This window comes from Peromyscus californicus, unplaced genomic scaffold (assembly GCF_007827085.1).
Source record: "Peromyscus californicus insignis strain IS unplaced genomic scaffold, ASM782708v3 Scaffold_6__1_contigs__length_162567912, whole genome shotgun sequence".
NCBI lineage: Eukaryota > Metazoa > Chordata > Mammalia > Rodentia > Cricetidae > Peromyscus > Peromyscus californicus.
Window position 1 is genome coordinate 137,470,266 of NW_026294584.1, and position 14,062 is coordinate 137,484,327.

At 46.0% G+C, this 14,062-nt stretch overlaps 2 protein-coding genes across 3 annotated transcripts; one reads left to right on the plus strand and one right to left on the minus strand.

Annotated features, from left to right (window-relative positions):
- Positions 1 to 2,233: 2,233 nt before the first annotated feature.
- Positions 2,234 to 5,304, minus strand: LOC128099747 (splicing factor U2AF 35 kDa subunit-like protein; the record flags this gene model as incomplete). The annotated part of the gene is made up of 3 exons (XM_052721567.1): positions 5,284 to 5,304; positions 4,790 to 5,168; positions 2,234 to 2,280 (listed from the first exon to the last, which is right to left on the minus strand). Coding segments are annotated over exons 1-3 (447 nt in total), but the record flags the coding sequence as incomplete, so codon positions are not given.
- Positions 5,305 to 5,817: 513 nt separating this feature from the next.
- Nanog (Nanog homeobox) lies at positions 5,818 to 12,193 on the plus strand. Of its 2 annotated transcripts, none has more exons than XM_052722141.1 (4): positions 5,818 to 5,965; positions 8,717 to 8,982; positions 11,090 to 11,173; positions 11,756 to 12,193. In XM_052722141.1, the coding sequence occupies exons 1-4, from the start codon at positions 5,818 to 5,820 to the stop codon at positions 12,191 to 12,193; spliced, it is 936 nt and encodes a 311-aa protein (XP_052578101.1). The 2 variants fall into 2 exon arrangements, with proteins under 2 accessions (XP_052578101.1, XP_052578102.1); XM_052722142.1 differs by having other exon boundaries at positions 11,759 to 12,193.
- The last annotated feature ends 1,869 nt before the right edge of the window (positions 12,194 to 14,062 follow it).

A 14,062-nucleotide genomic window follows, 5' to 3' on the forward strand; every position in this document is an offset into this window, starting at 1 on the left:
CATTAAAAAAAAGGACAAATACTATAGAATTGTATTACAAGAAATATACAGAATATACAAATTCATAGACAGAAAGATTAGATGTTATCTCAAGATAGAGAGGAAAGGAATATAGAGCAATGATTTACTAAGTACAGAATCTCTGTTTTCTGTGATGGAAAAACCCCACAAATGGACAGTAGTATCAGGACATAATATCATGAACGTAATAAATCAAAACAATTAATGTAATTAATGAATATCATAAATATAATTATTGAATGAATACTCTGAATGTAATAAATGAATACCACAAATATAAATATTATCATGAGTGTAATTAATGAATATCATTGAGTGTAATTAAAAAAAAAAACTGAAGTGTTGGGATCTGTAATTTTCTCTCAAACGGTGAACTTGCTGGAATTCCCCTCCCAGGTGGGTCTCCCAGTATTTCCCTTCTGATCTCCCTCCCGCCTAGAGGATTCAAGGTTTTGTTTTGTCCCACCTGCTTGGACCCACACACAGCACACCGTACTCTTTTTCAGAACAACATTACGATCATTCTTCTTTCTGTTTTGATTGTGTTTTACCACACACTGTGGACTCACCTAACGCACCCCTCCTCCACCCACACAGCCCATCCCAACCAAGTCAAGGTTTCAAGACAGTCTCCACCTTATTCAAATGCTTTCCTGGGGAAGGAATGCAGCCAGCCTGCCTTTCCATGCCAGCCTCCTTTTTCTCCTGGGTCTTCCACTCCAGAGACTCTCACCTTAGACAGAAGCGGCAGGACAGTGATGGGGGTTAGGGGGTAATTCATCGAAGGTCCTGACACAAAGACCCCTTCTGCAAGGAGCTGCGCCTCCTGTACCAAGCTTTTGCAGAGCCTCGGGTAAATGCAAGGATTTGATGACCTTGACCCCATGAACCTAGAGGCAGGGTTCAAGCCCTTTTACAGGACTCACATTTTGTTTCTAATTGGAAGTGAGAACCGGCTTTGACCGTGAAACATCCAGTTCTCTGACTCCTCCTGGCCCCCTCTGACAGCTCCCCTGGGGGGGGGGGGGTGAGAGAAGACAAAGACCTATTTACCAAAGTCAGGTCTCCCTCAGGGCACGCCTACCCCTACCTAGTGACATCTTTGTTTGTATTATAAAGTTTGTTTGTATTATAAAGAAGTTGGTTTTTGTAGGAGCAGAGTGACCCCACAGCCCAGTGATGGGAGGATACTGGGCTACACAGCCAGCCCCCTGCCTCCCAAAAACAGAATAGTGGTTATTTTAAAAAATTGAGTGTTGCCAAAACATGTAACTGGGATTTGCTAAGAGTTTGCATTGCGTGGTGAAATCAGGAAAGAAGATGTAACCTTAGATCTCGTGAATTTTGAGTTGAGAAATGGGGAGGGAAAGAAGAACTACCACACAGACTGTCTTCTTGTCCTTAGATATGTCAGTGATGGAACCCAGTATTCAGGTTTGTTTGCTTGGTTTGATTTCTGGCTTTTTTTGTTTTTTGTTTTTGTTTTTTGAGACAGGGTTTCTCTGTGTAGTTTTGGAGCCTGTCCTGGATCTCACTCTGTAGCCCAGGCTGGCTCTGCTGGAATCAAAGGCATGCACCACCACAGCCCAGCCTGATTTCTGTTTTCCAGACAGTATCTCACCATGAAGACCACCCAGCTGGCTTTGAACTTACATGGAGATCCCCTGCCTCTCCTGAGGTGTGATGGGCAGAACTCTCAGCAGGAAAAAGCGTTTTCTGTGTAAGCCCAAGGCTTGAAGCCACAGTGGAAGGAGAGAACCAACTTCCAAATGCTGGACTCTGATGACTCCCTCTGGCACACCCTGGCACTTCACACCTGCATATTCTCTCTCTCTCTCTCTCTCTCTCTCTCTCTCTCACACACACACACACACACACACACACACACACACACACACACACAATAACAAATAAAATTGAAGGGAAAAATTCCAAACCAGGGTGACAGTGCACATCTTTGATCCGAGTACTTGGAAGACAGACAGAGGTAGAGAAACCCATGTGAGTTCCAGGCCAGCCAGGGATACGCCTCAAGACTCTCATTTTGGGGTATTTTGTTTTGTTTTGCTTTTGTGGTTTTTCGAAACAGGGTTTTATTGTGTAACAACCTTGGCTGTTCTGGAACTAGCTCTGTAGACCAGGCTGGCCTCAAACTCACAGAGATCCACCTGCCTCTGCCTCCCAAGTGCTGGGATTAAAGGCGTGCGCCGCCGCCACCGCCGCCGCCGCCGCCGCCGCCGCCGCCGCCACCACCACCACCCAGGAGACTCTCTCTTTAAAAAAGTTTTTTTAAAAAAACAATTTACGTATGAAGACACTCCTATATTCCAGCACTCAAAGACAGGGGAAGGAACACTCACACCAGCCAGCCTGGTCTACACAGTGAGTTTCAGGCCAACCTGGATTTACAAAGTAAGATCCTGGCTCAAAATAATTAAAAACTGTCTACAGATGTGACTCTAGCTACTGTGCAGCCCAATGGCTCCCTACAGTTACCCCCAATAAAAAGTCTTCTTATTGAGAACTGGAAATCTTGTGCCTGGCGGTGCGGGCCACGCCTTTGATCCCAGCACTCAAGAAGCAGAGGCAGGAGGATCTCTGTGAGTTCAAGGTCAGCCTGGTCTACAGATTGTGTTCCAGGACAGACAAGGCCACCCAAAGAAACTCTTGTCTCCAAAAACCAAAATAAGAAAAAGAAAAAGAAAAAAGAAAGTTGGAAGTCTTAAATTGGATTTGGTAATGCCTGCCTGAACCTCAGAGGTAGGAAGAATTTTTCTCTTTTACTAAACTCTGGTATAAATGTTGATATTCTGAACATTCTGTTCATTTAGTGCCTAATGAAAAAAATCACATCAGAGCCATATTTTTATTTTTATTTTATTATTTATTTATTTATTTATTTTTGGTTTTTTCAAGACAGGGTCCCTCTGTGTAGCTTTGGAGCCTGTCCTGGAACTCACTTTGTAGACCAGTCTTTCCTCGAACTCACAGAGATCCGCCTGCCTCTGCCTCCCGAGTGCTGGGATTAAAGGCGTGCACCACCACAGCCCGGCTCAGAGCCATATTTTTTATTAGCCCAGTAAACCAGTGAAAGGTAAAACAATCATTCTTTTGTTCTATCATTTCTACCATTTTTTATAGTCTATGTGTTCACTGTTTAAAATATTAATATCTCACCAGGTGGTGGTGGCACATGCCTTTAATCCCAGTACTCAGGCAAATCTCTGTGAGTTTGAGGCCAGCCTGGCTGGTCTACAGAGCGAGTTCCAGGAGAGCCAGGGCTATACAGAGAAACCTGTCTCAGAAAAAAATAAACACACACACACACACACACACACACACACACACACACACACACACTTTTAGAATATATATATACTTTAGAATATATATACACATATGTATACACTTTAGAATATATATACATACACACACACACACACACACACACACACACACACACAATTCTAAAAGTATTGTTTCTTTTTAAAAGTTTCCTCACCCCTAAAAGTTGGGGGAGGAAAAAGGGTGGTGTTAAAACAGTAAGTCACAAAGAAAGAGGGTACAGTTATAATGTCATTCTTCACCTTCTTCCCGTTGGGTGTGGACAGAGTCCACCAGCCACATTAGTTCATGTCTAGTAGTGTCCAAACAAAATAAGAAATGGCTGCTTTTAATTTTATCATGTTGCTCGCCAGATTAAAGTTATAAAAAAAAACTCAAAAAAAGGCATTCAAATTTAGTGTTTTGCAACACAAAATTCACATAGAATATCAACTAATACCCACTGTGGTAAATAGCCTTGACGTGATAGATGTTAGGAAAATACAGCATTTTCTCTTGTATAATTCCTAAAACACACAGCAGGTAATTCCCTCTCTATTTACACACACAGAGACAGACTTAACTAGGCTAGAACTGTCCTCACTCACCGGTGTAAAGAGCACTTCTCTGTGAGCATGAGGGTGCTGGGCAAGCTTCGAACTTGTAGAAGGAAAAATAGGAGTTCAGGGCCAGCATCAGCAATATAGTGAGTGTGAGGCTACATGAAACTCTATCTCAAAGAAACAACCAAAACCAAATTAAAAATAAAATAAATGCCTTATTCTGTTGCTTAGGAGGCTGAGGCAGGAGGATTGCAGTAAGTCTGAGGCCCTCATAGGCTATAGTGAGAACTTGTCTCAAAACAAAATAGAAACCCCCCCCAATTAATTTAAAAACTCCTCAAACTCTTGTGTCTGGCATACTACTTCCACCTCCAGCAGTTAGGAGGCAGAGGTAAAAGCAGATCTCCATGAGTTTGAGGCCAGCCTGGTCTAAATATTGAGTTCAGGTTACCCAAGGCTAGTAAGACCCTGTTTCAAAACCAACTTTAACATGTGAAAGATACAGACCTACTTACGAAGGAGCCCAAGAGTCATAGCAGGTCACGGGTCCTCCCTTTTACTAAAACACGGCGTTTTTGGTAGAAAGACTTGCCTACCTTTCCCAAAACGAAACCAAGAAAGAACTAAGGTGGGAGCTGAAAAGGAGCGCCATATTTTTTTTCTTATTTTATCACTACAAATTTTATTCAGAAACTCATCTTTTTTGGTTGTTAAAAAAAAAAAAATCCCAATGTGAACTGGCTTGTCAACCAACTACAAAACTGTCTAGCAGACGCAAGGTATAAACAGGTGGGCTCCGAATCTCCCGTATGTCTTGAGGTATCTAGACTGCCTCCTGTCATGCTCTCGTCCTCCACCTCCGCTGCTGCCACCATGCCTAGGGTCTCTGGATGGAGAATGCCTTTCCCGGGATCGGGACCTGGAACTCTGTTTCTTGCACTGGCGCCCGGACAGCTTCCTGTGGAGCGCTCTTGAGATTGGCCTCAGATGCATGAAGTTGCAGAAGCCCATCTTCGCGCACTCGCCCATCTCATACTGGCAGGCCCCCCTGAAGTCAGGCGCGGTGGACGGCTCTGAACGGATTGGCTGCCCGTTAAGCCAGCGGTTATTCAAGCCCATCACAGCTTTCTCTGCATCCTCCTCATGACGAAACCTGACATACATGTTCCCCACCAGGGGGTCTCCTAGGTTGTCACAGACGTTCATCCCTTCAACCTGTCCGTACTTTTCTGCCATCTCAGTGAAGACTTCCTCCAAGAACTCACCACAGCAGGAGCGCCGTATTTAAAAAACAGAGACTTGGACAACAAGCTCTGGTTATTTGATTATGTCTGTGGGGGAACCGAAGAGGAAATGGCCCCAGTGGAGAGAGTACGGGCTCTGGAGGTGCAGTCATGGTTTGACGGCGAAACACGGTAAAACCACACGTGAGAAGCCACCTTTTTTTTTTGATCTCTAGATTTAGGTGGCCCCATCTTTTCCCTTCCCGCCTCAGTCTGGGTCACTCACTCCACAGCTTCTTTTGCATTACAATGTCCTCGGTGGGCCTGGCAGGAGGGATTAGCTGTGAATTCACAGGGATGGTGGGGCGTGGGTGCTGGGGTGGGGGGTGGGCGGGAGTAGGGGGTTGAGGGGGAGGAGTGATCCAGGACACTGGAATCTACCTTTAAAATCTAGCGCCTTAAGCTGTTGGCCTCCAGCTAGGCTGAGCTGGCCTCTCCCTCTGTTGCTGGAAGACTGAGAGGAAGCCCGCTTCCCCCTGGCCTCTTGATAATTTTACATCTGGACATATTTATTTGTCATTCCTGGGATCCTTCCTCCTAGGCATTGAGTTTTAAGGTCTTAGCTCTTTTGTTGTTCTTGTCGTTAAAATTTATTTTGTTGTTGTTCCGACTGACTTCTATCTGACATGAGTGTGGATCTCCGGGGTTCCCACAGTCTGCCTTATTACGACGAAGCAGCAAATTCTGGTGACTCATCACCAATGCCTGAAGTTCCCGGTCCTGAGGAAAATTGTTGCTCACACGCTGCTGCTGAGATGCTCCGAAAAGAGATCGGTAAGGAGTTCAATCCCCGAAGATCCAAGTTAATTAGAAAAGAAGGAAGAAACGGGTGAAGGGTCACCGCCTCTTTTATCAGTTATAGTCCGTAAGCAGGTGTCATTATCAACCTCTGGACACCCCGCTTTGAGGTTTTACTGGTGACATCAATGTCACCTTCTAGTCTCGAGCAGTAGTAGAGACCAGGGATATAGAATCGGGCAATTGGATTGGAGGCTGTGATGTGAATTTGAGAACTTTAATGTTTTAGGCCCTTTGGAAACAAATGTGCTATAGTAATTAAGCGAGGTGATGCTCTCATCTATTTTGGAGGGGGTGGCATTTCGAGACAGGATTTCTCTGTGTCGCTTTTTTGGAGCCTGTTCTGGAACTCACTTTGTAGACCAGGCTGGCCTCGACCTCACCAAAATTCACCTGCCTCTGCCAGACATACACCACCACTGCCCGGCTGATGCTTTCTTCTTAACAAGGGTTGGGCCTCTAGGTGATGATGAGGATGAGGAGCACCCATTTTAGGTGAGGTTGTACAATTCGTTTGTAGTTTATCCAAATGGCTTCTTTCTCCCGAAGAAGCGGATGGATGGCTTTCCTCTCAACACTTGAGAATGTGGGTGTCACTTAGTAATTAGTCTCCAGCTTGTGAGCACGCATCCTAAACCCCAAACAAGTGTTCTTTTAGCTTACAGTAAAGGTAGTTCCATATAGCTAGCTGCTGGGACCCAGGTCTGAAACACATTTTGTCTATACAGACTCAGCCAAGTATTGCTAAAGTCTGTGTGTGTGTGTGTGTGTGTGTGTGTGTGTGTGTGTGTGTGTGTGTATAGTACGTGCAAGTTCTACCACGGCAACACCCCAAGGCCGATGACCACTCCGTTGGCTGTGTATTTCAGTACACAGAAGTGTCACCTCTTCTCTGAGCTTTGGTTTAATGTCTGTCATTGTGAATTTTGATTTTGTGACTTTGAGGTGGAAGAGTGCGGAGTTGGGAATGAGTGGGTAGGTTGTCCGTGGCAAGTAAAGTGAGGATGGCTGTGTTTGTGGCTGCCCCTAGTGCCGGCAGAGGACATATGTGTCCTTTTCGAAGCTGCTTTAAGGCCGGTCTCCTTACTTCTAGACGGCAGCGTTGGTGCTGAGCATCGCATCTTGCAGTGGTGCCGTCGCTAGAGAAAGCCAGGCGAAGCTGGGTAGTGGTTCTGAGTTCAACCCTTCTAATCTCAGAAGAACAGCAAAATGCCTGGCCTTGGTGGCACACAGCTAAAAATCTAGCCCTGAGGCAGGTGGATTGGGGACTTTGTCTTAAAAAACAAACAAACAAAAACAACCCAGTGGAAGAGCTAGAGGGTCATGGATGAGAGAAACAAAATTGGTTAATTGGGATTTTGCCCTAGTACTGATAACTCAAGACTGACTGCTTTTGTACCAACAGAAAGGACTGCAGTACCATGTGGAAATAGGCCGCTGCTTCTCCTTCTCCTCTTCTTCCCCATCCTTCCCCTTCTAGAGGAAGAGGAAGACGGCCCCCCTCCCTTTCTAGGTGAAGGTGAGGAAGCCCCCCCCCCTCGCCTTCTAGGCGGAAGGGGAAGGGGAAGAAGGGGCGAGGAAGGCCCTCCTCGTCCTCCTCTTCTTGTGTTAGGGACTAAACCCAGGGCTGTGCATTGCTAATGGCAAGTGATTTATTTCACCCTGGAAATTTCCTTAGATGACATTCAGTACAATGGATTTCATTATGACATTTTCATTCAGACTTGTTAGTTCATTCACATATGTTAGTTCATACACATTTGTCGTTGTATGACTGGGCTAGGGCTGACTCAGTGGTAGAGCATGAAAGGTCCCAACAGGGTTGGATCCCCAGGAACATGCAAAAAACTAGGGAAGATAAAAATTCCCCAAATCTGATGCCTGGGATTATAAACCTTTATTTATTTTATGTGCATCGGTGTTCTGCCTGGGTGTATCGTCTGCATGAGGGTGTCAGGTCCTCGGAACTGGGGTTACAGACATTGTGAGCTGCCATGTGGCTGCTGGGAATTGAACCCCGTTCCCTGGAAGAGCAGCCAGTGCTCTTAACTGCTGAGCCATCTCTCCAGGCCATTTATTTACTTTTCTGAGCTGGGGCTGGTCTCAAACTCTCTCTCATCTCAGCTTCTGGAGCAAGCAGACTTCAAGTACATGCTGCCTCCTCACACTCTACATGAGGTCACAGTCCTCATCTAGAGGCAGCAGGGGTTGAAAGAAGGACAAAGGACTACAAATTCAAACTTCCTCTCCGTCCTGCCTTTGAGCCGAACATTTGTTAGTTAGTTGTTGCTTTTTATTTTGTTTTTGGATTTCCAGGGTCTACTTGTATGATTTAAATAAATAACATAACTTATGCTATGTTATGTTAAAACACCTATGTAAAATGATAGCACACTCTTATGTGGTGTGTGTGTGTGTGTGTGTGTGTGTGTGTGTGACCAAGTATTCTGACAGAGCATATGATTATAATGAAATTATTAGGTTTTACATATTACTTAGATCTAAGGCTATGAAGATAACTACTTTCAAAGTAAATACATTAAACCTAATATTTAATTTTTTTTTTTTTTTTTTTTTTTTGAGATAAGGTTTCTCTGTGCAGCCCTGTCTGTCCTGGAACTCAGAGGTCTGCTGGCCTCTATCTCCCTAGTGCTGTGATTAAAGGTACGCACCACAATGCCCGGCTGAGCATGCTTTATTAACAAATTATCTGTGTATTCCTAACAGCGTCTCCTCGCCCTTCCTCTGTGGACCTGCCTCTTCAGGACAGCCCTGACTCTTCCACCAGGCCCAAACTGAAGCTCACTGGTCCTGAGTCTGAAGAGGACGCCAAGAAGGGGGACAGCAAGGTCCACACCAAGAAGCAGAAGATGCGGACCGTGTTCTCTCAGGCACAGCTGTGTGCGCTCAGGGACAGGTTTCAGAGGCAAAGGTACCTCAGCCTCCAGCAGATGCAAGAACTCTCTGCCATTCTCAACCTTAGCTATAAGCAGGTACGGTTGTTTCTTTGCCGCCGTAATATAACAGAATTGGCTGATTTGCCGAGGAATGGAGTTAACATCTGGATGCCTCTCTAACTGAGGCCTATCCTTTCTCATGTTAAAAATCATACAGTTATGTGTAGCTCGTGTGATTCATATGTTGTCCACTCTATTCTGTCAATTACTTCATCTTTACTTCATGCCCCCTCTGCCCACCACCCACCCCCAAGGCAGGGTCTCACTATGTGGCCCTGACTGGTCTGGAACACAGTATGTAGACCAGTTTGGTTCCATACTGTCAGATCTGCCTCTGCCTTCCTGGTGTTCAGATTAAAGCTTTTCTCACCTTCAGGGCGGTGGTGGCGCACGCCTTTAATCCCAGCACTCGGGAGGCAGAGGCAGGTGAATCCCTGTGAGTTCGAGGCCAGCCTGGTCTACAGAGCAAGTTTTAGGACAGGCTCCAAAGCTACATAGCGGAAAACCCTGTTTCGGAAAAACAAACAAACAAAAAAGCAGTTATCACCACACCCAGGGTTTTGTTTTATTTTATTTTATTTGGAACCATGCATGATGGCATATCTCAGCATTTGGGAGACTGCTGGGAGAATAAAGTGTTCAGTCCATCTATATAGAGTTCAAGACCACCTGATTTAAAAAAATGAGGTGCTCTCTTCAGCAGCAACACATGCTAAAACTGGGACAGTGTAGAGAAGACCAGCCTAGCTTCCGAGCATCAATGATACAATCTGAAGAGGTGCATATTTGAGGGAGACGGTGGCACAGGCCTTTAATCCCAGAATTCGGAGTCAGGGGTTGATGGTCTCTTGAGTTCCAGGCCAGCCTGGTGAGTTCTGAGACAGCCAGGGCTACACAGAGAAACCCTGTCTTGAAAAAAAAAGAAAGCGAATAATGGGTAGGGAAGATGGCTCAGTGATCACAAGCACGGGAGGGAGTTAGGGTCTCATTAGGCAGCTCACAGCTACCCATGGAATTATTCCTGCTCCAGGGGATCTCGCACATGTCTTCTGGCCTTTAGGGAACCTGTACTCACTTGTACATACCCAAGCAGACACAAGCACATAAAGCTACACTTTTGATGTGGGATGAAGAGATTTTACAGTCTGTCTTTTTTTTTTTTTTGAGACAGGGTTTCTCTCTGGAACTCTCTCTGTAGACCAGGCTGACCTCAAACTTAGATCCACCTGCCTCACCCTCTCAGGTTCTGGGAATTAAAGGTGTGCACCACCATTGCTCAGCTGTCTTTTTTTTTTTTAAACAATTTTATTTATTAATTATGTATACAGTGCTCTGTCTGCGTGTATCCCTGCACCAGATCTCATTACAGATGGTTGTGAGCCAACATGTGGTTGCTGGGAATTGAACTCAGGACCTTTGGAAGAGCAGCCAGTGCTCTTAACCTCTGAGCCATCTCTCCAGCCCTCAGCTGTCTATCTTTTTTTTTTTTTTTTTTTTGGTTTTTCGAGACAGGGTTTCTCTGTGTAGCTTTGCGCCTTTCCTGGGACTCACTTGGTAGCCCAGGCTGGCCTCGAACTCACAGAGATCCGCCTGGCTCTGCCTCCCGAGTGCTGGGATTAAAGGCGTGCGCCACCACCGCCCGGCTCAGCTGTCTATCTTTAATGGTGAAGTTACCGACTGGAATGAAAGGCGCTGCACAGCTAAACTCAGCACCCAAGATGGAGACAGGATGGTCAGGCAGGGTTTCTCTGTGTAGCTTTGGTGCCTGTCCTGGATCTCACTCTGTAGACCAGGCTGGCCTCGAACTCACAGAGATCCACCTACTTCTGCCTCCCGAGTGCTAGGATTAAAGACGTGCACCACCACCGCCCTAAATAAACAATATTTTAAAAAAATGTATGAAGCTGGCCTCACTTGCATGTCTATATGTAGATGGGTGTTTAGCCTCCATGTTTATCTGGGCATCCTATGTGTAGTGCTCCTAGGAGGCCAGAAGAGGGCGTCAGGTTACCCGGGACTGGAGTTGGAGATGGTTGTGAATCACCCTGTGGGAGCTGGGAATTGAACCTGCGTCCTCTGGAAGACCAGTCGGTGCTCTTGTCTGCATGTCTTAATTTTTAAAAAGTCCTGTCACTTTCTGCAGGTTAAGACCTGGTTCCAAAACCAAAGAATGAAATGTAAGCGATGGCAGAAAAACCAGTGGCTGAAGAGCAACGGCGTGACTCAGGTAACAGGACATATTTACAGACTTACTTCGTATGTGTCTACCTCATCTGGGTGTGGCCCATCTGTGGGTGCTGGGGAGCTGGCAGTAGAGCCCAGGTTCCCTGGACAAATAGTCAGTGGTTCCGAACTGCTGTGGCTGCCTTTCAGTCCCGTCCTGTTAACGTCCATCTGTGTTCCCTCAGTCTCGTTGCCTCCCATCCCCCTCTCCCCCTGCAAGTCCCCCGCCCACCCCCATTTTTCGAGGCAGGGTTTCTCTGTGTAGCTTTGGAGCCTTTTCTGGAACTAACTCTGTAGACCAGGCTGGCCTTGAACTCACAGAGATCCGCCTGGCTCTGCCTCCCAGTGCTGGGATTAAAGGCATGCGCCACAACGCCCAGCCCAAGAGCTCTTTCTTGTGGTGATTTTTTTTTTTTTTTTTGAGATAGGGTCTCATGTAGCCCCGACAGTCAGGGATCCTCCTGCCTCTGTCTCTGGAGTGCTGGGATTAGAGGCACGTACCACCATGGTGATCTTTTTCATATTTCTTCAGCTTACGACTTTAGATTTCCTTTTTTGTACTCATTGAGTTAACCACCTCTTTTAGAAGGGCTCTGCATTTGTGGAGTATCCCAGCCTCCATTCCAGTTATCGCCAGGGCTGTCTGAACACATCTGGAAGCCTTTCAGTGTGGGACAGCCAGACTTTGACCGATGTTTGGAGCTACCAGACCGGGACCAACCCAACTTGCAGTAACCAGACCTGGACCAACTCAACTTGCAGCAACCAGGCCTTGACCAGCCTAACTTGGAGCAATCAGGCCTTGACCAACCCAGATTGGAACAACCAGGTCTGGAACACTCAGTCTTTGTATTCTCAAGCCCGGAATAGTCAGGCTTGGAACACTCCTTTCCATAACTTTGGAGACGACTCTCTGCAGCCTTACATGCAGTATCAGCAAAACTTCTCTGCCAGTGATGTGGGGGCGAGTTTGGAAGCCACTGGGGAAAGCCACATGTATTTTAGTACCCCACAAGGCTTGTAATTACTCCTGAACTACTCTGAATACTCAGGGGTGGGGGATGGGGTGGGGGGGTGCGGGTAGTAAGGAGTGGACAAATGACTCAGTTTAAGGTCAAGGCAGTGGCTGGATTTCTTCCTTCTTTTAAAGATTTTTGGTCTTTCAAGACAGTGTTTCAGGACTAGAGAGATGGCTCATGGGTTAAGAGTATTGGCTGACCTTCCAGAGGTCCCCAGTTCGATTCCCAACAACCACATGGTGGCTCACAAACATCTATAATGAGATATGGTGCCCTCTTCTGGCACTCAGGTGTACATGCAGACGGGATGCTGTATACTTAAATAAACAAATATTTAAAAAAAAAAAAAAAAAAAAAAAAAAAAGACGAGGTTTCTCTGTGTATCCCTGGCTGTCTAGAACTTACTCTGTAGACGGGGCTGGCCTCAAACTCGGAGATCTCTCTGCTTCCCGAGTGCTGGTGTACCACCACACCAAACTTCTTCCAAAGATGTTTTGTTTTATTTTTTGTTTTTTGAGACAAGGTTCTCTGTGTATGTAGCTTTGGAGCCTTTCCTGGAACTCACTCTGTAGTCCAGGCTGGCCTCAAACTCACAGAGAGTCTCTGCCTCCTGAGTGCTGGGATTAAAGATTTTTATATTGTTTTTATTTTTATTCTTTTGGTGCCAGAGAGCAAATCTAGGACCTTGAACATGCCGGGCACCCACTCAACCGCTGTGTTCTACTTGCAGCCCTGCCGTGGTGTGCTGTCTTAGAGCTCTGTAACTTTTTCTTTAGTGTTGTGCTGGAGATTACCTAAGGGCTTTGGAGACACTAAACTGTACCCTCTCCTCCCCCATATTCTTCACACACACACTGACCCACCCTGATCCTGGCTTGTCTTTTCCTTAGAAGCTTGGGTCTTGGTGTAATTTGGGTGTGTTGAGTTGAGGGGTGGGGGTTGTCTGGAGTCTGGAGAAGGAGGTTTGAATAAGTTGCCTGCTACAGAAACAGACGTGGTGGCACTAGCTAAGGATCCAGTATTTTGGGGTATCTTTAGGATGCAGAATCTAAACGCGTGAAGAGTATAAAGATTCATTCAGATGTGGGGGCCACTCTAGCGGATGAGGCAAAAGGATTACGAATTTGAGGCTAGCCCCGATACACAGTAAGTTCAAGACTAGCCTGGACTATATGTAAATAATAAGATGGTGTCTCAACAAAATAAAAGGAAAGCTTTGGTCGAAGGAGGACTTCCGTTTTGGCAGTTAGGAGCCTTTACCTGTTCAGTGTGCCTCGTTGATGTCCTCCCTCTCTTTGGAGTTTACTATGAGTACTGCTATGTTAATATCTGTAGGGAGAGGTTTATAGTTACTGTACCACGATAATGCAATGCCTGTTTGACTAGATTAAGTAAAATAAAGCACTAACTTTACCTTTAGTGGTCCGATCTCTGTCTTGCTTTCACCTAGTGGCGTCAATATACATTTTTTTTTTTGGTATGTGAGACAAAGTCTCATGTAACCCAAGCTGGCCTTAAATCTACTATGTTGCCAACACTTGAGGCTGAATGGGGGAATCAAGAAAAGTTCAAGGCCCACCAGAGCTGGACAGGCTTTGTCTTTAAAACAAACAAGCAAAAAACTCAGCACATGACATGGTGCTCATCATGAGTGGATACACTGAGTTTGAGGCCAGCCAAGGCTACATAGTGAGACCCTGTCACCAAAACCCACAGCACTGGTGAGATGGCCCAGTGTGGAAATGACCCTGCTGCCTAGTCTGACCCTCCTTCCATCCTAACCCGGAATCCACAAGCCGGAAGGGGGAGAACCAACTCTTGTGAACCTTCCTCTGCTCTCAGCTGTGCACACCAATGTGCACACTATACCCGCG

Excerpts from the sequence above, each read along its gene's own strand:
- Nanog (XM_052722141.1), top strand. The coding sequence starts at position 5,818 with ATGAGTGTGGATCTCCGGGGTTCCCACAGTCTGCCTTATTACGACGAA. Across the intron at positions 5,966-8,716 it reads GATGCTCCGAAAAGAGATCG|CGTCTCCTCGCCCTTCCTCT; the intron begins GTAAGGAGTTCA and ends TATTCCTAACAG. Across the intron at positions 8,983-11,089 it reads TCAACCTTAGCTATAAGCAG|GTTAAGACCTGGTTCCAAAA; the intron begins GTACGGTTGTTT and ends CACTTTCTGCAG.